Below are 27884 nucleotides of genomic sequence, written 5' to 3'. Positions count from 1 at the left end.
AACCAGACAGTGACTAGACAAATGACCCCTGCTAAATTAGACGAGCAGAAATTAAAGCAATTTCTAACAGAAGGTGTAAGGCAGTGGTCCTCAACCTTTTTGGCACCAAGGCCCAGTTTCATGCAAGACAATTTTTCCGAGGACAGGGAAGCTGGGGATGGTTCAGGCAGTAAGGCCAGCGATGGTTCAGGCGGTACTTCCAGCGATGGGGGGCGGCAGATGAAGCTTCGCTGGATAGCCCGCTGCTCACCCCCTGCTCTGCCGCAGGGTTCTTAACAGGCGCCGTCCCAGTACCTGGCCTAAGGGTTACCCTGGGAACTAAAACTAAACTCGGTTAATCCCACACAGTTGGTTTATTGCTCTGTCCTGGTTTGGGCTACTAAATTTCCTTATACAGAACTGGTTTTCCCGCGACCGTTCCCGCACCTTCCTGGGTCAGAACCCACTGGCCTCCTAGCCCTGCCTGCCGCAAGGACAGCCCCGCACCAACACTTGCCAAGACACTTTAAGAGACTTGCACCACGCGGAGTAGCCACGTGTCGGGAGTCACGTGGCCGGCACCGGGTGGCGGAAGGCGGTTGGAGGCGCCTGCGCAGCTCCGCACCCCCGGCGCGCTGGTTTCCCGGCGTGCTGAGCGCCGTTTTCCAGACAGAACGACGCTGAAGCGGTTTTTGGCTTCCCTTCGTCCGTCTCCCCCGCTCTCGTTTTGAGCTTCTGCTGCCCGATTTTACGTCCATCGTCCCACCATGCAGAGTGTACCTCCGAAGAAGAAGCTGGAGAAGAAAGCGGAGAAGCAGCTCTTTGACGCCGCGTCCTTTGGGAAGGACCTGCTGGCGGGCGGGGTGGCGGCGGCCGTGTCCAAGACGACGGTGGCGCCCGTCGAGCGGGTAAAGCTGCTGCTGCAGGTGCAGGCGTCGTCCAAGCAGATCAGCCCCGAGGCCCAGTACAAAGGCCTCGTGGACTGCCTGGTGCGGATTCCCCGTGAACAGGGTGTGTACGCGAGGCCGCCGCGGCAGCCTCTCCCCGCGTCCGTTCAGCTTTCCAGAAAAGCGGGTGGGTGGCCCCGGGCGGGGACGCTTGCGGTCGCCACGGCCGTGTGTGTCGGTGATGAGTTTGTTTTCTTTGACTTCGATAATTCAATTTCTTAACCGGTCTAAGAGACTCTGGTTTCCCAGGGCCAAGAAGGCCTACACGTGACCGGTCCTGGGACAGGGGAGACCACCACCTTCTCTTTCTCTAAATTTCTCCTTCGCAGGAGGCTCTGCACCTCCATGCACCTGTGTCTGGCTCAGGAGGAAAATGGTTGACCTCCCGGTATTGGGGTAGATGCCATCAGGCCCTTGGCTGTATGTTAATAGGTGCTTTAAGTTGCTTAAATATTTGTTGAAATATTAAGAGAAGTATTCCAAATATGGAAGCATTGGGGCCTCTCAGTATCTAGTACGTATTCAGTGAAAAGAGGTTCTGTTTATTCTCAAGAACTACTAAAGACCAGGGCTGAGACCAAGGAGGCACTCACGTATGCCCAAATTTTAGGGGGACGCCAAAAAAAAAACCTCAGTAGTAGAAACAAATAATATTTTAATGCAGTATTTTTAAAAATCGAAATTAATGCGAAAATCCCATGATGAGCAAGATATAAAAATTTTAAGTAAAGGCGGGATCAGTATTAATTTTTTTGCGTCAGGCTCTGTTTTTACTTAAAGTTTTGATATTTTGGTTCTTTGTGGAGTTTTTTTCCATTAATATTGAAATGATTTCAAGGAATAGATAATGAAAATGCTTTATTAATCATTTAATGCCCTCTTCTTACTGAATGGCTCCTTAAGTTAGCTAAGTGGATAAGAGGATGAATTGATCAGAAGTTTTCTGATATAGTTGTATTCAATTGAAACCTCTATATGAACTCTAAAAAGGAGAGAGGTCTATTTATTGTGTATTCTGAACAAGAAGTATAGTGGCTTCAACTCCAGTGCAGTCCTTTCTTTCACTCCTAAGTCTAGGGCAGGTTACTCTTCCTCCCATAAAAAAGGATTCCTGGGAACTCCCTGGTGGTCCATTGGTTAACACTCCTCACTTACACTGCAGGGGGCACGGGTTCAGTCCCTGGTCAGGGAGCTAGGATCGCGCAAGCAGAGTATTTCAGGTTGAGGGTAGACTGTTACGGCATCATCTAAACTGTGGATTTAAAGTGCCCATCTGGGAGCTGAGTTTAGATCTTTAATGGTAAGTTAGTGGTTCACATCTTCTCACTCCCATTTTATCAGAGCAAGCTTCCCATTCCTCTTCGGAGAAGTAGGAGGCTCTTTATTATTTGCTAATCTGCTTTAAATATACAGTCAGGTAAAGTTAAATATTCTGGATAGATTGTGCTGACCAGTGCTAAATCGTTTGATATTTTAAATGTTTTTTGTAGTATTTAAACCTAAATTTATTCCGTATGGCTCTTGTAAATTGAGACTATTATGAATAGTATTCTGGTTCCAGCTTCCTTTAAGCAGAATTTTAAGAAAATGTTTTCTAGTGTATACAACCTTGTTATGACTACACCATGGTATATGCTATGCTAAAAGATTAGTAATTCAAAACAGGGATAATATTGCCATCTAGGGGCATTTTTGGAAACTTGTGAGGAATTTTTTGTTTAACACAAAGATAGAGGGGAGTAATCCTTAATTGCAATGATATGAAAGGCAAAATCCAGGGCTGCTAAACATCCTGCTGCTGCTGTACATGGCCAGTCCTACACAACAAAGACTTGCCCTGCAACCTCATGACTCAGATCTCCCACTGGACATTCACGTAGCAGTAAAACCTGTTTATGATTATCTAAGCCTAGAAACGAACTCCTATTTACCTATAAACACAAACTGTCTGGGGCAGAATCACACAGTGATCTAGTAATGCAGCTATCTTGTAAGTAGAGGAAAGATTATATTTTGTTTTATTCAGAATTTTACTGAGAGTTGTTCATCATTGTGAAAACTCATGTTAGCAATTCTGTGTGTGATATTTAGTCACTACTTATATCATCTGCATTTTTAACTATTGAATTCATGATGATTGTATAGATATATTTATTAAGCCCTTTTTTCCAAATGTCAACGTGTGTCTTAAGCACAACTGATTCATTATAAATAGAGGCAAGCATTGGACTGTTATGTCTATGATGTGATCACGCCTCACCAATTTACTAAGTAATATATATATTTTATTATAAACTCTTATTTTCTCTTTGTATATAGCAGAAAGGGCATTATATTGATTTTTTTGAACTAGTGAAGAGGTCATTGTCTTTGAATTCTACTTCTAGATAGTAAAGGAAACATTGTAAAATATTTATTATGTATAGAAGACTTGAACCTGGTAGCGCTGAGAATCACTGTGCTAAATCATTATGGAACTTTACTAGGCAATCATATTCTGAGGCTGTTATTTTCTGGAATTTACCTTCTGTCTCTTTTGTGAAAGTCAAGATACATTACATTCTCAGTGTTCTGAAGTTTCTCTTGTTTTTCCTGTTTGCTCAAGTTTTACTGATAACTTTTCGTTTCTTTAGGTAATATGGAATAAGCATAAGAGACAATGAATTCAGAAGGCACAACTAGATGCTCTCTCACTATCTTCTTACCTTATCTCTTTCTTTACACCTCAAGGAGAGAGCTCTTCATTCTTCCTCTGAACATAGCTTTAAACACCTCCTTGGGTGTCTTTGATACTTTTTATAAGCTTTCCTTGGCTTATGAAAGCTTTTGGATTTATCCTGACTAATGCTTTTTTAAAAATTTATTCTATACTTTAGTTGGTATTATGACCTTCCAACTTTGTATGTGTACTTTTATTTAGTACTTTTTAAACCTGTATTACACAAATAATGCATGTTTACTATAGAAAATTGAAAAATATAGAGAAACAAAAAGTTTTAAAAAAGCACTGCTAACATCACCACAGTTAACATTTTGGTGTCTGTGCTGTGATTTTTTTCACTGAGCAAGCTATGCATCGGTAAATATATTTTAATTATTATAATTGTTTTATTTAATATATTGTAACATAGGCTTTTAAAGATGTTATCTCTAAATCTCATGTTTAAGAGCCTACCAGAACTCTTTTCTCTTTTAGGTATTCCTGGCCATGAATTCATCAGCTGTCTTTAATCTGAACTTTTCCAAACATATTTTCCTGAAGGCTAAAGCAGGGAGGTTTTTATATCTTGAAGATGATATTTTGGGGTATGGAAAGAAAATGTTAGGTATATGTGTTATCTAAATAAAATGGGAACATAAACTTCACTGATACTTAGTAAATGAATTGGCACTGGCACCTATGGTTGGCCAAATGTCAGTTATATATCACAGGATGCTAAGGTATCCTGAAAAAAAGAGTAGGAGTTACACAGGGTAAAGGGGTTAACAGGTACCCTTACTCAATTATTGTATAATGAACATATTATAGTTTATGTTGGCTCAGTTAAATGGATTTATAGAGATAAGAAGACTATTTGAAATTGTCAAGAATACTATTTGAAATATAGATTCACATACACTATTTTTAAGAATGGACCTCATCCTAAGGGTGCCTTGAGATAATAGCAGATGATAGTATGAAAACATCATGATTAGCAAGATATCTGAAAATACTATTTTTTAACTATTAAAACAAATGCTCAGTTGTGCCCTAATATCTAAAAGTTTTTCCCGACCATCCTATCTAAATAGCCCTTCCTCATTCTCCAACTACATATACTATTTTTTTCTTGAACATATTTATTTGTTCATTGTCTGTCTTTCTCAAAATGTAAGCTCCATAAGACCAAGAACTTTGTTCCTATGCACTTGGTACCAAATAAAAGGTGTTTAAATGAAGAATCTTTTTTTTTAAATTTTTATTGGAGTATAGTTGATTTACAGTGCTGTGTATATGAAGAATCTTTAACTCATTCTTTCCTTTCTCTTTTGGAATAGTTTTACAAATGTACATAACAGGTTAGTATAGTAGCAAAGGTATATTATTTACTTTTTTAAGTATGTACATATTTGAGAGTCATGATTACATTTTTTTAACTGATAGGCAGACTGTCAAAGCATGTTGGAGCCTGCTAGTCTAGAATATACAGTTGACCCTTGAACAACACGGGTTTGAACTGTGTGGGTCCACTTACACATGGATTTTTTTTTTTCTCCAGTAGCAAATACTACAGTACTTGATCCCTGGATGGTTGAATCCATGGTTGCAGAACCGTGGTTATGGAAGAACCACATATAGGGAGGGCTGACTACAAGTTATTACTTGGATTTTTGACTGCATGGATAATCAGCACCCTAACCCTTACGTTGTTCAAGGGTCAACTGTATACCCAAACATGCCTAGCATTTCCATTCTTGGCTAGTAAGTGGACAAGTAAATGGCCCAGTAACTTTTTCCCATTTTTCCATCAGTTCTGTATTCTTTTTTTTTTGCTGTACGCGGGCCTCTCACTGTTGTGGCCTCCCCCGTTGTGGAGCACAGGCTCCGGACGCGCAGGCTCAGCGGCCATGGCTCACGAGCCCAGCCGCTCCGCGGCATGTGGGATCTTCCCGGACCGGGGCATGAACCCGTGTCCCCTGCATCGGCAGGCGGACTCTCAACCACTGCACCACCAGGGAAGCCCAGTTCTGTATTCTTAATTATTTTCTCAGAATTAAGTTCATAGTAGGTTTTTCTCACCCTTAAATTTTGAAGAGATTATTTTTACTTAGCAATTAAGTAAAAATAAAACTTAGATGTTCTGCTATTAGCAGAGAAATATACCACAACCCCTGTGTTTGTCTCTATCAGTTTTGTGATTATATATTAGGAAACTGTCCTTTTGTTCTGTGTAACTAGAGAGTCAAATACTGCTACATTTGCATCACACTTGCTCTTCCCTTGTTTTATTCTGACCACAAAGTACTACTGTTTTTATCCAAAATGGATTTTTACCTAGAGGCAATAGAGATTTAATAGCTCTAGGTCTGGAGTCAGATAGATCTAGAAAATTCTGGAGTTAAGTCCCAACCTTTCCCTTACCTTGTAACCTTGAACAATTTTTTTTTTTTTTTTTCCCATTACGTGGGCCTCTCACTGTTGTGGCCTCTCCCTTTGCGGAGCACAGGCTCCGGACGCGCAGGCTCAGCGGCCAAAGCTCACAGGCCCAGCCGCTCCGCGGAATGTGGGATCTTCCCGGACCAGGGCACGAACCCGTGTCCCCTGCATCGGCAGGCGGACTCTCAACCACTGCGCCACCAGGGAAGCCCCTTGAACAATTTTTATTTAACCTCTCTCAACCTCAATTTTCTCACTTCTATACAAGGTGTAAAAATATTACCTACCTCATATGGTAGTTGCGACGGTTAAACAAGATAATGCCTGTAAAATACTCAGCCACGTATCTATTGCATAGTTAGTGCTCAATAAATTTTAACTCTTTAATCATTTTGAATACATTCCTAAATTTAGAAACATGTATTCCTCATGTTCATTTGTAAATGAATGTATTTGGGATAAATTTGCATTACATGTAGAGTAGATTTTTGTAATCTATCTAAAGAACCTACATAGTACACAGTGTACTTAGAGTACATGTGAATAAAACCTTGAAACCTGGTCCCCAGAAATAATATTTCTATAGAAGATGCATTCAGAGTTCCACTTTGAGGTTCCTCCTCTTTGCACTCCTACTAAGGACATTGGAGCTCCTAAAAGCATGGTACAGCAGTGAGATGCAAAGAAGGGAATAAGTTTTTTAAGTATGATCTGTGGAAAAAGAGTTTAAAGCAGGGGTTTTTAAGCTGATATCTGTAGCTCCAGGGAATCCATGAATCCTGAGAAATACATGCAAAAGTATTTTATGTGTGTGAGATACTTTTTCATATATAACTCTTTAAGAGCTGCCACTGTTATACTTCTAGGGATTTTTTTATTTCTAGATTTTTCATTGAGACATTGACAGTTGTTTTGATGAATCCTCTAGGTTTTTTCATGCAAATACAATTTTGCTAAAAGGAATACGTTCTTTTGTCAATGCTAGCAAACCCCTTTAGTCATAAATCTGTCACTCTGTCATGGTCTCGTTAATTTGCAGATGTCTTTGTCATCAGAATCTTCCATTTATATTCAGTACATTAGCCAAAGTTACAAACCTTTATACTATTATTTATATGATACTTTTTGTGAAATAAATATTAATTTAGTACTATAATCATAATTATAACTAATAACTCATAATCTGAAACCTATAATATCTCAATACCATCTAGCTGAATCAACCATTTCCAGAATGACTATTAATAAATAAAAGCCATGTATAAAATGGGAATTCTAATACATTTTTGATACATGACTTTTTTTTTTTTTTTTTTTTTGCGGTACGCGGGCCTCTCACTGTTGTGGCCTCTCCCATTGCGGAGCACAGGCTCCGGACTCACAGGCCAAGCGGCCATGGCTCATGGGCCTAGCCGCTCCGTGGCATGTGGGATCCTCCCGGACCGGGGCAGAAACCCGTGTCCCCTGCATCGGCAGGCGGACTCTCAACCACTGCTCCACCAGGGAAGCCCCATGACACTTTTTTAAACTCAGTTTATTACTTTGTTTTTTTTTAAACAAATGATGATTTCAACTTAAATCCCATTTGATCAGATTGTAGTTCTTCAGCCAGTATGTTCTTCTTTATCCTTTTAAGATCCTCTGCAAGTAGTCTGTTGTTGTGTTACTATAAAACATGGTCTAGAAAATCAAACCTTATTCTTCAGTATCATTTACACCGTCACATTTTACTTTCAACATTTCTCTTCCACAGGTCTGACCTCAGAAAATAAAAATGCTTAACTATGTTATTAAATGATTTTATTAACTATGAAGAACTTAAAAATCTCTAAAAATACCTCCAAAAGTTAGATTCACCAACTTCCCTCAGTAATTCAATGTGGCCATAACTAGCAAGAAATATTCCTTTATAATTTGCTTATATTTCTCATGTTTTAAGATTCTTATTTTGCTTCCATTAAAGAAAAATTGTTAACCTTTCTTAGTACAGAAAACATTTGTATGATTAAATTATTTATGGAAAAGTATTATAGTTAAGGGACTGAATTATTGAGCCAGATTGCTTGAGTTTGAATCCAAGTCTACAGTTTTCTGACTAAGTGACACTGGGCAAGTTACTTAACTAACTTCTCTCTGCCGTAGAAGTTTTTTTAACTCAGTTCTTCATATTTAAAATGGAGAGACTAATAGTACCTACATCATGGGTGATTATGAGAATTAAATGAATACAAAGCAGTTTCTAGAAATTAGTATTATTGTTTTGTTAATATTGCCTCAAAAATTTTTACAGTAATCATTTTCCATTTTTTAAAAAATAGAGCTTTATTTACCATACTTTAATAATTTTAGGAGTCCTCTAAGATTTGTTTCTCCAGAAACCCAAAGCTGAAGTAGAGCTTTGGAGACAGACAGAAGCCTTGATTCAAAATCCTGGTTATAGTTTCTAAACTTATAAAAGTTTCAATTTATGCATGTATAAAATGGGTATTGTAGGAGAACGTATGTCATAAGCATAGTGTGGTGATGAAATGAAATATATAAAGCGTTTGCCAGTGCCTGGCACATATTAATTGCTCAAGAAGTTGTAGCTATTACCATTATGTGTTAAATGCCCTAGTCATTTATGCCTACAACTGAATGCCTTGTAACTGAATCAGCTGTGAGGACTGAGAAGATTTCTTGCTATTAATATACTTCTTAATTGCCTCTGTGCAACTGCTTTATATTTAGCTTGGGATCACCAATATTCAGTGTTTTTTCCCACAAAGTATAGTTATTTAACAAATAAATATCTTTCCCTTTGTGTGTTTATCTAATCTAACTTGCAGTTTCTGAGCACCAGGCCCAGTCAACTGAGATTATCTTCATTTGTATTTTTATCTTTAGAAGACTGATTCTGGGTATCCTATTCTCCCAGCTCGGACTAGAGGTATCCTATTCAGAGTAGCAGAGTCAAACCATCTGTAAAAACAACTATGGGTCCTGAAGGGCTAGCCTGTTGTATTCCAGGGCAGCTATGGATTATAAAGGCAGTTTTGAATTTTGAATTATCAGGGTAACACAGTGACTGAATTATAAAGTTTGGTCATTCCATGGAGATTTGAAGTGGGAAGATTATTGACCTTGAAAGTTTCCTACTATCTCTCCATCTAGCCTCTGGAGACTGCCTTGAATTGTAAATTGATTCTTTTTTGGCTAGGTTTTAAAATATAAAGATAAGACTCTTTTATCCCTTTCTCATTCTCAGGAGTGTAGATACAAAACAGTTTTGTTCCAACAGCCTTGTCACCATAGGAATTGTATTTTATGATTTGGAAATGAGGCTAAGGATTACTAGCTTCTCTGACAAATACTAGTAAGCTCTGTTTTTCTACTACTAAAGAGCCCTATATTCAACTGGTAATGCTTTCCATTTCCAGGTTTTTAGGCATTCAAGGCTTCCTGTTGGAAATTAACAAAATTGAAATGGGGTACATGGAGTTAACACTGCCTTTTTTCTTCAGTTGGAGACACATGTAAACTTTATTTTTTTTCTTATGAGAAAAGATGTTTTAGATAGTTTGAACAGCTAAGTTTGTTAAAACTATGCAAATTATTTAATAATAATACAATATAAGTTTATATTTAGTATATTTTCTTTTGTAGGTTTCTTCAGTTATTGGCGTGGCAATTTGGCAAATGTTATCCGGTATTTTCCAACACAAGCTCTAAACTTTGCTTTCAAAGACAAATATAAACAACTGTTCATGTCTGGAGTTAATAAAGAAAAACAGGTAATTATTGTTTATTTTATTTTGTTATTTTTTAATTGAATGAAAGTCTTTAAATTATATAATACTTTGCAATTTTCAAAAGTTTTACACACATGATTTCATATTGTCTCATAGTAACCCCTTTTTCTGCTATCCCTGTCTGCCCCTCCCCCTTCCCTCTCCCCACTGGTAACCACTAGTTTGCTCTCTATATCTGTGAGTTGCTTCACTTTTGTTTTATTCATTAGTTTGTTGTATTTTATAGATTCCACATATAAGTGATATCATACAGTATTTGTCTTTCTCTGACTTATTTCACTTAGCATAATGCCCTCAAAGTTCATCCATGTTACTGCAAATGGCAAAATTTCATTCTTTTTTATAGCACAATAGTATTCCATTGTTTATGTATACCACATCTTGTTTATCCATTCATCTGTTGATGGACACTTAGATTGCTTCCATACCTTGGCAATTGTAAATAATGCTGCTTTGAACATTGGGGCACATGTATCTTTTCGAGTTAGTGTTTTTGTATTTTTTTGGATATACACCCAGGAGTAGAATTGGGGTCATATGGTAGTTTTATTTTTAGGAAAAACAGGTAATTATATTTTAATATCTCTAAAATTTTTTAAGAAGTAGTTGGATTTGTCTTACTTGAGGGTTTTTTTCAGTTGAAGTATAGTTGATTTATCAATACAGTGTTGGTTAATTTCTGCTGTACGACAAAGCAATTCAGTTATACATATATGTGTATATATATATATTCTTTTTTTATATACTTTTCCATTATGGTTATTCCAGGATATTGAATGTGGTTCCCTGTGCTATACAGTAGGACCTTGTTGTTTATCTGTTTTCTATAAAACAACTTACATCTGCTAACCCCAGCCTCTCCCTCCTTCCTCCCCCACCCCCATCCCCCTTGGCAACCACAAGTCTGTTCTCTATGTTTGTGAGTCTGTTTCTGTTTCATAGATAGGTCCATTTCTGTCATATTTTAGATTCCACATATAAGTGATATCATATGGTATTTGTCTTTCTCTTTCTGAGTTACTTCACTTAGAATGATGATCTCTAGTCCATCTTTCTGCAAATGGCATTATTTCATTCTTTTTTATGACTGAATAGTATTCCACTGTATATATGTACCACATCTTCTTTATCCATTCATTACCTGTGGGGTTTTATTTGGAGAGGAGGTGCTCAAATGGTGGAAAAAAATAATAGTTAAAACATAGTAACTGTTAGGGACTTCCCTGGTGGTGGCAGTGGTTAAGAATCTGCCTTCCAATGTGGGAGACATGGGTTCAATCCCTGGTTGGAGAACTAAGATCCCACATGCCGCAGGGCAACTGAGCCCGTGCAACACAACTAGAGAGAAGCCTGTACGCCACAACTACTGAGCCTACCTGCTCTGGAGCCCACGCACCACAACTAAAGAGACCACGCACTGCAGCTGCTGAGCCCGCGCACTCTGGAGCCCGTGCACCAAAACTAGAGAAGCCCACGGGCTGCATCTACTGAGCTCATGTGCTCTAGAGCCCACGCACCACAACTAGAGAAGCCCGCATGCTGCAACAGAGAGCCCATGCACTGCAACGAAGACCCAGCACACCAAAATAAATAAATAAAAATAATAAATAAATAAATACTTTTAAAAAAAAGATTAATAATACCTGAGAAAAAACATAGTAACTGTTAGCATACTATAATATGTATTAAGTTATAGAAATGACATATGGAAAACATAGAATTGTATTAACTTTTACCAGTTTCTCTAAACCTCTTAACACAGTTTTAATAACTAAGAGATGTTTTGTCTCAACACAATATTTCTCTGAATAAATATTAATTTTAATATAATTTACATTTTATAATCCCTATTCTGCGCTAGAAAAATTCAGCATTTAATCTGGTTTTGATAAGCAAAAAAAGCAGTCAACAAATGTGTATTTCCTAATTCTGAAGTAATTTATTTCCTAAAGAAGCAAATTGTTTCTTCTTTATGACTGAGGCTCTATTTGGCTGAGATTAAAGTGTGTAGGAAGATCAAGTCAAATACAGGAAAATGATAAATTTAACTTAGAGAATTCTCTTGTAAAGCAACTATATTCCAATAAAAATTAATTTCAAAAAAGTTAGAGAATTCTCTTTTTTTTTATCACAAAGGTGCTTTTACTTTTCAGGGTAATCACTCCCTTGGTTATAAAATCTCATTTTCAAAATTTCCTACTTGTATGAACTATGTGTCATTTGTCCTGGTCTCCATTTGTTTTGTTACCTCCGTATACACTAGACCACCTACATTACTGTCAAGATCTTCCCCTCACCCGCCCTTATAAAGTCTCTCTACCCCTTCATCCTTTGTCTTTTTCTCTTCCCCCAGCCAACCAACCAAGCTGTCCTAGCAGATTCTTTAAAAGCAACTATTTATGGAACATTTCTTTGTTGCTATTTCCATTAATTTCCTTTTAGACCCTTTATTTCCTTTATTGAGTGCTTTGCGCTATTATGTAGTTGGAGGTATAAAGGTAACAAAGAAAATTCTTTACACTTAGATTCAGAAGATCTGGATTTAGGTCCTGGCACTCAGCTTATTTAGCTGTGTGAATTTTTGAATATCGCCTCTCTGATCTTTAGTTTCCTCATCTGAAAATTGGACATAAGAATACCTACCTCATGAGGTTTAGATGAGTAAGGTTTAGATGAGACTAAACATGTAAAGACACATAAAGTGCTTACTGTAGTGCTGTGCTTTTTTTTTTAAGTAATTGGTATTTTTTTAAAATATTTATTTTTGGATGTGTTGGGTCTTTGTTGCTGCATGTGGGCTTTCTCTAGTTGCGGTGAGTAGGGGCTACTCTTCATTGTGGTGCGCAGGCTTCTCATTGCGGTGGCTTCTCGTTGCGGAGCATGGGCTCTAGGTGTGTGAGCTTCAGTAGTTGTGGCACACGGGCTCTAGAGCGCAGGCTTAGTAGTTGTGGTGCACAGGCTTAGTTGCTCCATGGCATGTGGGATCTTCCCGGACCAGGGCTCGAATCTGTGTCCCCTGCATTGGCAGGCGGATTCTTAACCACTGTGCCACCAGGGAAGTCCCAGTGCTGTGCTTTTATGGTAGGCACTCAGAAAAATGTTTGTCATCTTTAGGTAACAACTCTAATAGTTGGAACTTCTCTTGACTAAGAACCTATGTCAGAGGGTCCTCAAGACCATCTTCATGTTCAGCGATTCACTAGGCCTCAGAGAACTCAGAAAAGCTGTTATACTAATGCTTTATTACAACAAAAGGATATAGATTAAAATCAACAAAGGGAAAAGGCACATAGGACAAAATCCAGGAGAAACTAGGTGCAAGCTTCTAGCTGTCCTCTCCTTGTAGAGTCACCTGGACAGCACTTATTCTCCCAGCAATAATGTATGACAACACATATAATGTGCTGCCAAATAGGGTTGCTCATTTGAGCCATGGTGGCCAGGCTTTTTGGGGGGTCAGTTTCATAGGCATGTGTAATGTGACTGACCTTAGCTACTCAGTCTCCAGCCGCTGCCCCCACCCACTCAAGAGGTCAAACTGATATAGTTTAACCCAAAGCATACAAAGGGGTGTTCACCATAAATCAAGGTTAGTATAAACTATCTGGTGTTACCCAAAGCTTCAGGTATATAAAGACACTCTAATTAGGTAGGATATTCCAAGGGCTCAGACGGTTATCTCAAAGGAACCTTTGAGTTTGAGCAAGGGTGGTCCTGAAGATCTTTTCAGTGTGTATAGGGTTTGGGCAACACAGGCCAGCTGAGTTAACTCTTTATTGAACATTTTCCACCCCATCTCCCCCAAAAGATAATTCCTATAAGACTAAGCCAAATGGAGCAATTAACTCCAGAATTAACCAGAAAATTTATGTTACTAACATCTATCTCTAACAGTGTAAATAACATAGCTCTAAAATTTTTGAAGTTAACTTTGATCCGTGCTAAAATTCTGTAATAAATTTCAAATTAGTAGAGCCTGAGGTAAAAACATTTTTAGTATACCTATAAAGAGCATGCTATCTTATTTAGAATGTAAAGGTATTCAGTCACAAGTAATAGTGTAATGTTTAAATATATATTATTTACTAAATCTGGATACTAATGACCATTTTATTTCTCCCCTTGGACATCAAAATTGTATCCTATCTCTGCTCCCATCCCCCTACCAAGAAAAGTGGGGAAAAAAAAAAAGAACTGAAAAAGAAAAGTCAATATTTTTGGTTTCTTACCTGGTCTTAAAAGAAGCAGAGAAGGTAGAAAAAACAAGTACAGTGTAATTTAAAAGTGGTTGATCTACCCCAGTGAGGTATCTCTGCACACTTACCAGAATGGCTAAAATGGTGACAACACCAGATGTTGGCACGGACGCAGAGGAGCTGAATCATTCTTACATTGCTGGTGGGAATGTAAAATGATATTGCCACTCTAGAAAAGAGTATGACAGCTTCTTACAAACTGAACATATGCTTATCATACAGTCCAACTCTAGGGCATTTATCCCAGAGAATAAAAACTCCTGTTCACAAAAAAAGCAATGTATACAATGTTCATAGAAGATTGTTTCATTATAGACAAAAATTTGGGAATAACCCAGATTTCCTTCAACAGGTGAATGCTTAAACAAACTATGGTACATCACACCATGGAAGATTACTCAGCAATAAAGAGGAACAACCCTTTGATAAAACAAATACTGTATAATCCCCTTAGGGACCTAGAAAAGGCAAATTCATAGAGACAGAAAGTAGAATAGAGGTTACCAGGAGCTGGGGGGGAGGGAGATTATTTAATAGGTACACAGTTTATATTTAGCATGATGAAAAGTTCTGGAAATAGATAGTAATGATGCTTATACAGTATTGTACTTAGTGCTGCTGAATTATATACTTAAACATGGCTAAAACAGTAAATTTTACGTATATTTTACCAGTTTTAAAAAAGAACAGACTTTTGATACCTACAGCAACTTTGAATGCTAAGTGAAAAGAAGCCAATCTCAAAAATTATATTTGCTTTCTGATTTCATGTATATAGCATTATTAAGGTGAGAAGATTATAGAGATGGAAATTATAATAGTGGTTGCTAGGAGAGAGGGAGGTGGCCATAAAAGGGTAGCAATGAGGGGTCTTTATCATGGAACTGTTCACCATGGTGATTGGTGGTTACATGAATCTGCGCACGTGATAAAATGGCATAGAACTAAATATACACACAAATAAGTGTGTGTAACTGGTGAAATATGAATAAGGTAGATTTTTATCAGTGTTAATTTCCTCTGCTATAGTTATGCTAGATATTACCATTGGGGGAAATTGGTTGAAAAGTTCATAAACTCCATATGTATTAGGATGCATGTGAATCTGCAATTATCTCAAAGTAAAAAGTTTAAAAAAAATAACCATGGTAGGGAGGTGTGTGCCTACTATATACTGTTTCACTGAATTTTTACCTCATCCTTATTTTTATCCCAAATGTACAGATAAGGAAAGCAAGACAGAGCTTAAAGCACTTACCCTAGTCATGTGTTCATGTCTTTCCAATTCCCAAATTTAGTTCTTTCTACTGCACTCTATTCCTCTCGCAGCTGAGGTGACTAGACTAGATGAGTATTAGCTGAACTGGGCATAAAATATGCCTCTGCCACTCCTTAGCAGCTACCAGCACAACCCTCAGTAGAGAAGACTAGAACTTCCAGCACTCTTCCATGCCCAGACAAACTGTTAGAAAGAACTTTGGTCTCAGGGTATTTGTTCTTGGAGGCATCAAGTCTGTTTATCATCTGTTTGTCAGCAGTGGCAAATAAACAGGATTATTTACCTCCAAACCCCCTAGACTCTTTTATTCTCCTCTCCTTGCCTGATTCTTTTTCATGCCCTCTCCTTTTATAGTATAGTAATATCTGAAATTACTAACTTATAATTAAAAACTCATTTATGCTGATATACAACCTCTCCTGGGTCTGTTTTATTTTCAAGCTTAATTGTGGAGGGACAGACTTGTTACACAAACACTTGCAGGATTACCATTCAGCATAGATTCTTATTTCTTATCTCCCTCTCCTTCCTCCCTTCCACCCTCCCCCTTCCTCCCTTCCTTCCTTCCATTAGTAGTTTGGCCATACTGTTTATACATGTTGTGCCTGCCTGCTTTTTCATAGGCCCCACTTTCACTATCAGAGGGGTCCTCATTTGAATAATAAATTATATGATCATTCACCCAGAAAGTCATGGATCTGTTTTCTTTTATCTAGGAAGGAAAGAAAAAGGTTAAATAGAATTTAAGATGTACTTTATAAATCTTTGTGCTGCATATCATATTTGGTTTGGCTTATTTGCTTGTAAGAAACAGAGACTTAAATTACTTCAAGAAAAATGGGTATTTCTTGCAATGATACACTGGCATTGGAATTTGAACCAAAGACAGCTCTAGGGATCAAACTGTATTCTTTATCTTTGTCTCCCAGGTCACTTAGTCTATCTCTGTCTCTAATGATCTGCTTTTTGTGTGTGTTTGCTCTGTGTTTTCTCATTATTGCCCTTTTTTACTTACCTATATTTTCTTTGTTTCTTTTAAGTTCAGTGTTATTATCATAGTGATTCCTTCTAACCTTTCAGATGGTGAGAGGTTCTTTACCAGAGATCCATGCATGCTTGAGGAATAACTTACACTAAAAGTATATGTTTATATATATGTGATTTTTATTGGAAGAGTATCTATAGGTTTCAACCGTCTCAAAGTAGACTGAAACCTAAAAAAAATTATTTAATATCTTTTCCATTTCTGTCCTTACTGATAACCGGCATAGAACTTCTGGAGTCAAATTCCTAAGACTTAAACTACGGCCCAGTTCTACTTTTTCTACCAGGTTATTCTAGACTATGGATTAGCTACCCTGGGGTGAGATTCAACTTTCTGGTCTAATCTCTGTGTGATTAGGAACCGTGGCTACCTATACAGTAGAACTTATGAGTTTCACTTAAAAGGCATGATGGGAGTCTGAGTACCCTTCATTAAACAAATATTTATTGAATGCATTACTCTTACTCTGGGCAAGGCCCCATGACTTGCTTTCTGAAATAAGCAAATGAATTAAGAATCTAGGCCTCATAAAAATGTAGACAACCTAAATGTCCATGAACTGATGAATGGATAAATAAAATGTGGTTGTGAAATATTATTTGCCAGTGAAACGGAATGAAGTGCTAACACATGCTACAACACGGATGAACCTTGTAAACATGTTATATGAAAGAAGGCAGTCACAAAAGACTGCATATTGTGTTATTTCATGTATAGGAAATGTCCAGAATAGGCAAATCTGTAGAGACAGAAAGTAGCTTAATGTTTATGTAGGGCTCAGGGGAATTGGGAAGATGGGAAGTGACTGCTGGTGGGTACAGGGTTCCTTTCGGGGTGAAGAAAATGTTCTGCAACTGGTAATGGTTGCACGGCTCTGTGAATATGCCAATAGTCCATTGAACTGAATTCTTGACATGGGTGAGCTGTATGGTGTGTAAATATATCTCAACAAGTAAAAATAAAAATAAAAATTCTGGCCTGAAGAAATTTATAGTCCGTAGAAGACAAGACAGGTACACAAATAATTATAAATTGAAAGTAGAAAGTTATTGTAAATACTATTTTAAAAAAATGAGAATCTGGAACATGTTGACACATCTTACATATTGATCACATGATTCACCTTTAATTCTCTGAGAGATGAAGTATTTATGGGGAGAGGGTATGATTACATACAGTTTGGGGTGGGTTGGGGATCAGAGAATTTGTGGAAGAAATAGAATTTGAGTTAGAGCATAACTTGATAACTTTTTGTTTTAAAAAGATAGGAAGAAAATATTAAAATAAGGGCATTCCAGGCCAAGAGAAAATTGAGAGTCCCAAAGCATCTGAGACTTAAAATTGTTAGAAATAAGAGCTAGAGAAGCAAGAAACTGAGCTTGACTAGCTAGAATGGTTACTGTGGCCTTGTACCCTAGATTTTCTATGACAGTTCCAATTCAAATATTCCTTTCTTCTCCAGTGAGCTCTAGATGTTGAAAAGCAGTTTATTGGACTTAAACAGGGCACATTTCAAAGGTTTATCAAAAAGAACTTCAAGGGCTTTCCTGGTGGCGCAGTGGTTGAGAGTCCGCCTGCCGATGCAGGGGTCACGGGTTCGTGCCCCGGTCCGGGAAGATCCCACATGCCGCGGAGTGGCTGGGCCCGTGAGCCATGGCCGCTGAGCCTGTGCGTCCGGAGCCTGTGCTCCGCAACGGGAGAGGTCACACAGTGAGAGGCCCGCATACCGCAAAAAAAAAAAAAAAAAAAAAAGAACTTCAACAGCCCACGTGAACTAGTAGATCAATAAGGTCTTACATGCCACTCAACCACATTATAATTGATTTCTGCCAATTTACATGTTGGCATTTGAACACAAATATATTTTTGAGCTACTTACATTTATTTCTACTAAAATACAAAGTGAAATTGTGGCATTATGATGTATTACTGTCCCTCTCCACTGCCGCCAAGAAGGGGAACCACTAAAGCCTCCACAGATGCCTAACATTTTAGTCATAACTAAAATATATTATTAACGAAAAACTTTATACAGTCTAAAGAGCAGAATATCTTATGTGGCCTCCTTTGCTAACTTGGGCTACTTTTGCTGGAGGACATTAAAATATCTTGGAATTTTAGTATGTCAGCATCTAAGCTGTATCTCCCAGACCACCTGGTAAGAAATAAAGGCTGCATGGACATGAAGGGAAGTATTTTGCATGATAATATATGCGTTATTATAGGTGTTCACTTTATAAAAGCAGTTTGTAAATCTGGCTTTTTAACCTTATAAAAACAAAGGTATTTAAAAATCAGATTCTGTAGTTTAATAACCATGTTTTAATTAATATGTTTCAGTTCTGGAGGTGGTTTTTGGCAAACCTGGCTTCTGGTGGAGCCGCTGGGGCAACATCCTTATGTGTAGTATATCCGCTAGATTTTGCCCGAACCCGATTAGGTGTTGATATTGGAAAAGGTATGGGATTTTTAGAAATACTCTTTCTTCTTTGTGTTTTTGAACACTGTATTATCTATTTCAGTTATGCTTATAACAACAGTGTTGTATTCCATCTAAAAATTTTATTCTCAACCAAATGATAAAGTTATAGAGCCTAAAGAGTACTACTTTTTTCTTTTCTCTTAAAAGAGGGAAGGGGAAGGCCAATACTGTAGTAACAAGAAGAGTAAGCACAGAGACTGCTTATAACTTATTTCCAGTTTGTTTGTTTGTTTAGAGAGATCCCTGGATCCCTTCATGCACTTACTTTCCTGTCTTGACTGTGGCTTCTCTCTACATTAGGTGTATAACTCTCATCCTAGAGATTCCCTTTTCCTCTGTCCTTACTTATTTATCACATCTTTCTGTGTTTTTGTTACACCCTTGTTTTGGTAGATATGTTCTTTGATATCTTTCTGAGAAGGGTGGATAGGAGATAAATTGAGATCTTGCATATCTGAAAATGTCTATGTTTCATCCTTTTAATATTTTGCCATATGTAAAATTCTGGATTTAAAATTATTTTCTTTCACAATTTTGAAAGCATTAATCTGGATTCTAGTTTCTAATACTGCTCTTAAGAAATCATTCTCTTACTGTTGATCCTTTTTATGTGGCTTTTTTTCTTTTTAATTACCTTATATCTCTGATGATCTGACATTCACAATGATGTATCTTTGTGTGAGTCATTTTCAGTAATTGTGGAGGTTACTCAGTTGGCCCCATGTGACTGCAACACAAGTTGGAGCCTTGTGTTCAGTTCTGAGGATGACAGAGGAGTAAGTCACTTGGCTACTCAGGGTGAGGTTGTGGATTTTGAGCATCCGGATGCTAATTTGTTCTCACCACAATAGTACCTAATTCCTCTAATTTTAAGTCTTTCTGTGGTTATTGGAATCAAATGGCTCGCTTCTCAACAATATCTCCCTTTGCAAGAAATTAGGTTTCAACTTTCTCTGCTCCACTTAGTGAGTTACCATCCTCCACCTCCTTTCCATCTTGCTAAAATTTGTGGATTTTATTCTTGTCATGTACTCTTTTTTGCTTATTTGGCTTTAAACCTGTTTTTTCTTTATTATTATTTTAATAGAATTTCTTAAGGGAGCAGAGATTCTTTCAATGAGTGTTACTGAGTGCGTGAGGTGAACCAGGCCCTGCTTGATATACAGGTTGTGTATGTGTAATAGACACACACGTACACACACACCATATTAAACATGGAGCTCCTGGTTCATGTACCTTACAGTCTAGTGGAGATCACGAGTAGTAAAAAAAAAAGAATAAATAGCTAAAATATACTGTCAGCAAAAAAGTGCCCTGAAAAAAATTTAGGAGAAGAGAGTGACATCAATTTAGATAAGTGATTAGAGAAAATGCCTCAGAAGGGGTGGCAGTTTGAACAAAGATGGGAATAGGAGTTTCATCTATGATGTTTAACTGGCATTCCAAATTTTTTTGTTATTGTTAAGAAACTGAAAATAACACACGTGCCTTGGTTTAATTTCAATTCTGTAGTTTTGTTTCCTCTCAAAATTGGGAGAACTTAGTTTATTTTGAAAGATTGTATTCTATATATAATATTTGTAAAATATCAAGGAGTTCTAGGTCAAGGGAAAATAAAAACAAAACCAGCAAACACTAGAAAAATATGACACCTCATCTAAAATGCCAGTGATCCTTAAAGTTACTAGTTTTTAGCTTTGTCTTTTTGCTTCATCCGTCCTTTTGCTCTTCAGCTGAGGCAAGTTGTAGAGTGTTGCATGCCTAAGTATTTTCTGAATGCTGACTAGTAACTTCTCATAATTTTATTGAAACGTTTTAAGCCAGTCAGATTGCTTAAATTAGATTGCTTTTATAAGAGATTAATATTTTCAGTTAAAATATCTTAAGATACTACTTGACATCTTAATTATCTTTAAATGAATGGAAAGGTTTTGACTTGTGCCTTTTTTTTTGTTATAAAGATTTCTAAATGTTAGTTCCAGATAATTTAAATCTGTAAAATGTTTAATTTACTTCGATTAAAGTGTTTATCTGATATAATGTTGCTAATAAATTTTAAATGGCTTTATTTTAGGTCCTGAAGAGAGACAATTCAAGGGTTTAGGTGACTGTATTATGAAAATAGCAAAATCAGATGGAATTGTTGGTTTATACCGAGGGTTTGGTGTTTCAGTTCAGGGCATCATTGTGTACCGAGCCTCTTATTTTGGAACTTACGACACAGTTAAGGTAATTTGGTACTTTAACTAGTATATATTAAATAAATTGTTTGTTTCTTTTTATTCTAATTAGTAATATGTTCAGCAGGTATGTTTACTTTTAATTATAGAAATCAAAATAAATGATGACATAAGAGATATTATAGCATTCTGTTTAATCATGACTCTGCCATAACCTAATTAAATTACAACTGTATTATGGATCTGACTTTGGATATAAAGCATAAATATAAACGTTAGGTTTTTGTGCTGTTTGCACCGAAAGACTCAAATAGAAAACATGCTGATTAGGTTATATCATAATTAGATCTTTGGTATATAGGAAGGCATCTTCTAACAGAGTTTTTCTGATTTTACATTCATTTTATTATCCGTTTTTTTTTTGCGGTACGCGGGCCTCTCACTATTGTGGCCTCTCCCGTTGCGGAGCACAGGCTCCGGACACGCAGGCTCAGCAGCCATGGCTCACGGGCCCAGCCGCTCCGCGGCACGAACCCGCATCCCTCTCATCGGCAGGCGGACTCTCAACAACTGCGCCACCAGGGAAGCCCTTATTATCACTTTTTTACATGCATATTATCAGTTTACTATCATCAATGGAAAGCAGGCAAGGCATAATTAATTAGTTAAATATGATAAATGCTACTACAGCTCAGTGATCTATTGGGTACTGTTAGATTTTGTATTGTATTTTCCAGGTTGTTCTGCAATTTGCCTTGTCAGTTCAGATGTAAATAGCGCTTCATAAGGTAGGAAAGAGAAAGATTGTAATAATGGCTACCATTTTTTGAGCTATTGCGTAGTTTTGAGAACTTTATTAAGGACTTTATATCCTCACAGTGTTCTAGGATAGCTTTTAATATATCCCATTTTAAAGATAAATAACCTAGGAATGGCTAAGTCATTTATTTATGTGGCAAGCACAGGTCCCATGCTCTTAATCACTACATCATAATGCTTCTAAAAAGAAGCAATGAAATTAATCCCAGTATTATTTACTAAATAAGATTAAAACTTGAGGGAAATTTTATAATAGTTTTATATATTATCTCTGCCCTCCCTCATTAGTATAAATGTATCAGTAGTTGAATGTTATTTTTATTGTGGTCTGGACATAATACTTTTAGTTTGTAGTGTATTTTTTTAGACAGATAAATAGATTAATTGAAATTACAGGATCTTATATATGTTTATTTAATCACAGAAAAATTTATGTTTAATCGCCCTCTGCTTTCCTCTTATCACCTGTAGTAGTTGTAAAATTTAGGAATGTTTCTTCACTAGCTTAGAGCTTTAAAGCTGCTTATCAAACATCATCTGTTAATAATAACAGGCATTCTTTCATCTTTTCCAACTCTATGAGGAAGAACCAGGAAGGAACTTTTTTGGTCACTGGCTGCCATCTCTAGTTTTCAGTGCTATTAATAACATTTCTCCTGTAATAGCAGATATGCTATTCTTTTTCAAATACGCTTTTAAAATATAGCCATGTGTGGGATTCTCATTTCTTATTGATCTCCCGCTATTATTTTAATCTTACCACATTAAATCCAACTGTTTTTTTTTTACTGCATTTTAAGTATAACTGAGCCCTCTTTCATATATTTATAAGAATTATCCTTTGACTTAATGATTTAAGATATTTTGGAAATTTCGATGGTTACTTGATAATTTTTCTTTTCTAGGGCTTATTACCAAAACCAAAGGAAACTCCTTTTCTTGTCTCCTTTTTCATTGCTCAAGTTGTGACTACATGCTCTGGAATACTCTCCTATCCCTTTGACACAGTTAGAAGACGTATGATGATGCAGGTATTTTATATTATTTGTAAGCTTCATTGAGTTTTCCAGTATTTGATATTCACATGTAATTTATTAAAATTTTAGAGACATTTTGGCTGAAAGGCATAGGCCATTTGTTTTACTTACTAAAATAAATACATAATGTGTTCTGTCTTGTATTCTTTCCTATCCCAAAGCAGCCATCATCCAGCAAAGTTTCTTCCATGTCTCCTATCAGAACAGAAATGTCTTTTACTCCTATAGCATGTATTGTTGTTTGGAGAGTGGAGGGGCATGGCAAGGATTAGATGAGCATGTGTCTATCTTAACTGAATATTATTAGATTAAGTAGAATAAGCCCAGTCATAGGCCACTGATATATGTAATCATTTGTTGTAGTATATTTTAATAAAAGTAAATAAATTTTAACTCCAAGGATGAAGACTTGTTTATAATGATGTATGTTCTAAATGTAAATACCCAAACCAAAATTTTGATAAAGTCAATCTCCATTGCTGTTACTTGTTACATTCATTCATTCAACAAATAATTGAGTGCCTATTCACCAAGCTCTGGTGACACAAATAAAATAAGGCAGAACCTGCACCCAAATTCATAGCATAGTATTGAAGGCATACTGTTAATGGTTTAAGTAGAAATGTGCATATGTTCCAGGAATGCAATAGGGGAGGGGTACCCAAGTGCTTAAAGTGATCAGATATGGCCTCTTAGAGAGCTAAATCTCAGTAAATAGGCTTTTTCTCCAGACAGTGAAGAATACATTCTCAGCATAGGGGTAAAAAACATACCTAGAGGTATGGCTTGAGAAGAATTTCAGTATACCCATATGATAGGTTTCATGAGGGCAAGTGAAAATAATGAGGCCAGAAAGCTGTGTTTATTATGTGTCAGAACTGTCCTAAGCATTTTAACTCATTTAATTCTCAGAACAATGCTGTGAGGTGTAGTTATCCTCATTATCCTCTACAAAATGGTCCTGGAAGAACCCAGTGGGCCACCTGAAAGGGTAAAGCATATCTAACCTATTGCTTCATCTATGGACTATCCTTAAAGTTGTTCCTTTTATATCTGTGTTTCCTCTTGATCTATGTCTAGCTCTAGTTTACTAAACTGAAACACTTTTGAAAATTAATTTGCGAATAGACTGTGGATTAAGTAAATGGTACTGTATCAATGTTAAATTGTCTGATTTTGATAACTGTACTTCGGGTATGTAAGAAAATATTCTTAGAAAATGCACACTGAAATGTTTAAAAATAAGGGGCAATGATACCTGTAACTTAGTGTCAAAAAAATTCAGAAAAAAAATTGTGGGTGTGGATTTTTATATATATGTGTGCATTGCTATATGTATAAAACCGTACCACTGCCATAACATAGTACCAAAGACTGGGTGGCTTAAACAACAGAAATTTATTTTCTAACACTTTGGGAGGTTAAAAGTCAGTCAAGGTGTCCAGCAGGGTTGGTGTCTTCTGAGGGCCTCTCTCCTTGGCTTGTAGATGGCCTTCTTCTCTCTACGTCTTCTCATGGTCCTTTTTCTGTTTCTTTTCTTATAAGGCTTATCATAATGGATTAGGGCCCGCTCTAAGGAGCTCATTTAACCATAATTATTTTTATAAAGACCCGGTCTCCAAATTTAGTCACAGTCTGAGGTTCTGGGGTTAGGTCTTCAATATATGAATTTTGTGGGGACATAATTCATAACAGTATTCCTTAATTTTTGCATTTTGATTTTATATCCCACAACTTTATTAAGCCATATTACAAACACTAATCTATATGTACACCCTTTGAAGTTTTTTTTTTGTTTTTACACACAGAGTGATATAATCTGCAAATAATAGCAGGCTTTTTTCCCTTCCTTATCAGTTCTTATGCCTTTTATTCCTTTTCTTGCCTTTCTGCGCTGGTTGAGACCTCTGATTCAGTGTTACATTAAAGAAGTAATAACTGGCAACCTTGTTTTGGTCCTAGTCTTACCAGGAATGCCTTCAATGTTACAGATTACAAAGTTTAATGTTCGCTGTGGGGTTTTCGTAGTTATCCTTTATTATATTATGACTGGTCCTTTCTGTTTTGGATTCCAGTAATTTTTGTGTGTGTGTGTGTGGTACGCAGGCCTCTCACTGCTGTGGCCTCTCCTGCTGTGGAGCACAGGCTCTGGACGTGCAGGCTCAGCGGCCATGGCTCACGGGCCCAGCCGCTCCACGGCATGTGGGATCTTCCCAGATCGGGGCACAAACCCGTGTTCCCTGCATCAGCAGGCGTACTCTCAACCACTGCGCCCCACCAGGGAAGCCCATGGATTCCAGTAATTCTTAATCATGAATGGTGGTCATGTTTTTTTCTATATCGAGATGATCATATTTTTCTTATATGCCTGGGGTCAATCCAGCTTGGTCATGATGTATTGTATTTTATACCCCTTGCTGGGTTTGATTTGCTGGGTTTTGTTCAGGATTTTTGTATCCATGGTTTCTGTGACATAAGCTTGTCATGTTTTTCCTTCTTGCGTTATCCTAGTCTAATTTTGGTATCAGGCCTATCTATGCAAGCCTCATAAAATATGTTAGGGAGTCTCCCCACTTTTTCTCTTCTTTGGAATAATTTCTGTGAGATTGGAATTAAATTTCCATTGAATTTTTAGTAGAACTCACATATAAAGCCATCTGGACACGTGGTTTTCTAATTTATGAGAAGATTTATAACAACTGATTGAATTTCTTTAACAAATTTAGTATATTCTAAAGTTTTTTGATATTCTGTTGGTAAATTATACTTTTTAGGAATTTATTTCCTCTGTGTTTTCAAAATAATTGTCATAAAGTTGTTCATAATATCATCTTGCTCTTTCTTAATCTCTGGGTCATCTGCAATGATGTTACCTTTGCCACTTTTAATAATTTGGGCGCCTTTTCTTGTTTTTCCTGAAACAGTGTTTCTAGAAATTTGTCAAAGTATTTCAGATAACTAACTTTTGACTTTTTATGCTTTCTCTTGCATTTATTATTTCCTTTATTTCTGGTGGTTAAAGTTACCACTCAAGCTGCGTCTTACAAATTTAGTTGAGGAGTTTTGTGGTTGTTAGTTAGGTTTTAAATATTTTCTAAGATGTGTTTTTCTTAATACCCAAACGTGATATTTTTCTGGTTATCTTTTTTGTTCTTGATTTCTCTCTTAATTGCAATGTGGTGAGAGGATAAATCATGGTATGTGATGCCAATCTTTTAAAATTTGTGAAGTGTAATATGTGGCCATTTTTCAAGTGTGCCTGAAAAGCATGAGTATTTTGCAGTCAGTGGGAACAATACTCAATATATGACCATTAACTCAACATACTTACTCAACACAGTGTTAATTTTAATCTATCCCTGTTGCTAAATTAAATCTGTCTTATGATAAAAGATGTTAAGATAATGGCAAACTCTTTGTCTTTCTTTGTATAGAGTGGTGAGGCTGAACGGCAATATAAAGGAACTTTAGACTGCTTTGTGAAGATATACCAACATGAGGGAATTGGCGCATTTTTTCGTGGTGCCTTCTCCAATATCCTTCGTGGTACAGGGGGTGCTTTGGTGTTGGTATTATATGATAAAATTAAAGACCTCCTTAATATTGATATTGGAGGTAGTTCATCGGGAGATTAAATTGAAAAATGGATATAGTTAACTTATTAAACATACAAATTACGTAGCTGCCATTTGTATACATTTTGATAGTGTGTTATTACTGTCAGTATTTTCTTAAAGTGCTAATTCTGCAGTGAAGCATAGGCTTTTTTTTTTTTTTTTTTTTTTTTTTTCCGTACACGGGCCTCTCACTGTTGTGGCCTCTCCCATTGTGGAGCACAGGCTCCAGACATGCAGGCTTAGCGGCCATGGCTCACGGGCCCAGCCGCTCTGCAGCATCTGGGATCTTCCCAGACCGAGGCACGAACCTGTGTCCCCTGCATCGGCAGGCGGACTCTCAACCACTGGGCCACCAGGGAAGCCCAAAGCATAGGCTTTTTTCAAGGATTTAAATACTAAAAGATCAAATAAATGTGGTTTCTTTCCTACTTAGACTCAAACTCACTTTAATGAAGAATTTTACTTAAGTGGTACATGTTATTTTTATTAGTTTAAAATCTTTTTCTTTTGTGATTAAAAAAGTAAATTTTATAATGCTAAAATCTAAGAAATGAAAGTATCTTCTTTTAAAATGATATTCTTTTAATGTAACTGTCTCCCCATCTTTTAAAATCATATGATATGACAAATATTTCTTCAGAGCTTATTAGGAGATGTCATCGTGATATCTGTGGGCATAAGTAAGCTTTATTCTACAACATCTCTACTAAAGCAGTTCAGGTTATTACTATGTATTGTGTTTATGGTATCATATAGCTTTTGATAAGCACAGATTCTAGATCTGATCATAAAAAAATTGATAATGACTTTAATGACACTGCAAACTGTCGTTGGAAAGTAAAAGATATAAAAATGGCATATCTGCTAACTTTTATCTATAAAATAAATAAACTCTTGCTAATGTGAATATATCTTTGAACAAAAAATATCCCCTTGAAAATTACTTTGTGTACTTTGTATTGATGATAATAAAGGAAGTTTAAAACTTGTTCCTGAGCTTTATTTTCCTTGATTCTAACTTATTAATAAGCAGAGAGTAACCAAATTTTTGTTAGAATTGGGAACTGGCTTAAAGACAGAAAGCAGGGTTTTCAAGGTTTTGTACAGGAGTCTGTCTTGTTTTTCAGAAATGTTGTAGAAGATAGTACATTTGAAATCCCCAAGACTTAAAAGTTTTAGTGGGTAAAGGAATGTTAAGCTAGTGGGGATAAACTATAGAAGGATTTTGTGAGGCTGTGAGTGGGCAAAACCAAAATAGGGTGAGTGAACTTACTGGTGCACAGGGCAAAGTATATTTCATGGAAAATAATACAAA

General features: G+C 36.8%; 1 protein-coding gene across 1 annotated transcript; it reads left to right on the top strand.

Moving 5' to 3' along the window:
• Positions 1–701: 701 nt before the first annotated feature.
• On the top strand, positions 702–27558 carry SLC25A31 (solute carrier family 25 member 31). The gene is made up of 6 exons (XM_004319869.4): positions 702–990; positions 9709–9836; positions 18775–18892; positions 20991–21145; positions 22821–22946; positions 26387–27558. The coding sequence occupies exons 1-6, from the start codon at positions 747–749 to the stop codon at positions 26585–26587; spliced, it is 972 nt and encodes a 323-aa protein (XP_004319917.1). The 5' UTR covers positions 702–746; the 3' UTR covers positions 26588–27558.
• Positions 27559–27884: the final 326 nt, after the last annotated feature.

Source organism: Tursiops truncatus, chromosome 5 (assembly GCF_011762595.2).
Source record: "Tursiops truncatus isolate mTurTru1 chromosome 5, mTurTru1.mat.Y, whole genome shotgun sequence".
Taxonomy (NCBI): domain Eukaryota; kingdom Metazoa; phylum Chordata; class Mammalia; order Artiodactyla; family Delphinidae; genus Tursiops; species Tursiops truncatus.
This window is presented reverse-complemented; position numbering and strand designations above follow the sequence as displayed.

Coding starts and splice junctions, on each gene's coding strand:
- SLC25A31 (XM_004319869.4), top strand. CDS start 747: ATGCAGAGTGTACCTCCGAAGAAGAAGCTGGAGAAGAAAGCGGAGAAG. Junction 991..9,708: donor GCGGATTCCCCGTGAACAGG/GTGTGTACGCGA, acceptor TTTCTTTTGTAG/GTTTCTTCAGTTATTGGCGT. Junction 22,947..26,386: donor GAAGACGTATGATGATGCAG/GTATTTTATATT, acceptor TTCTTTGTATAG/AGTGGTGAGGCTGAACGGCA.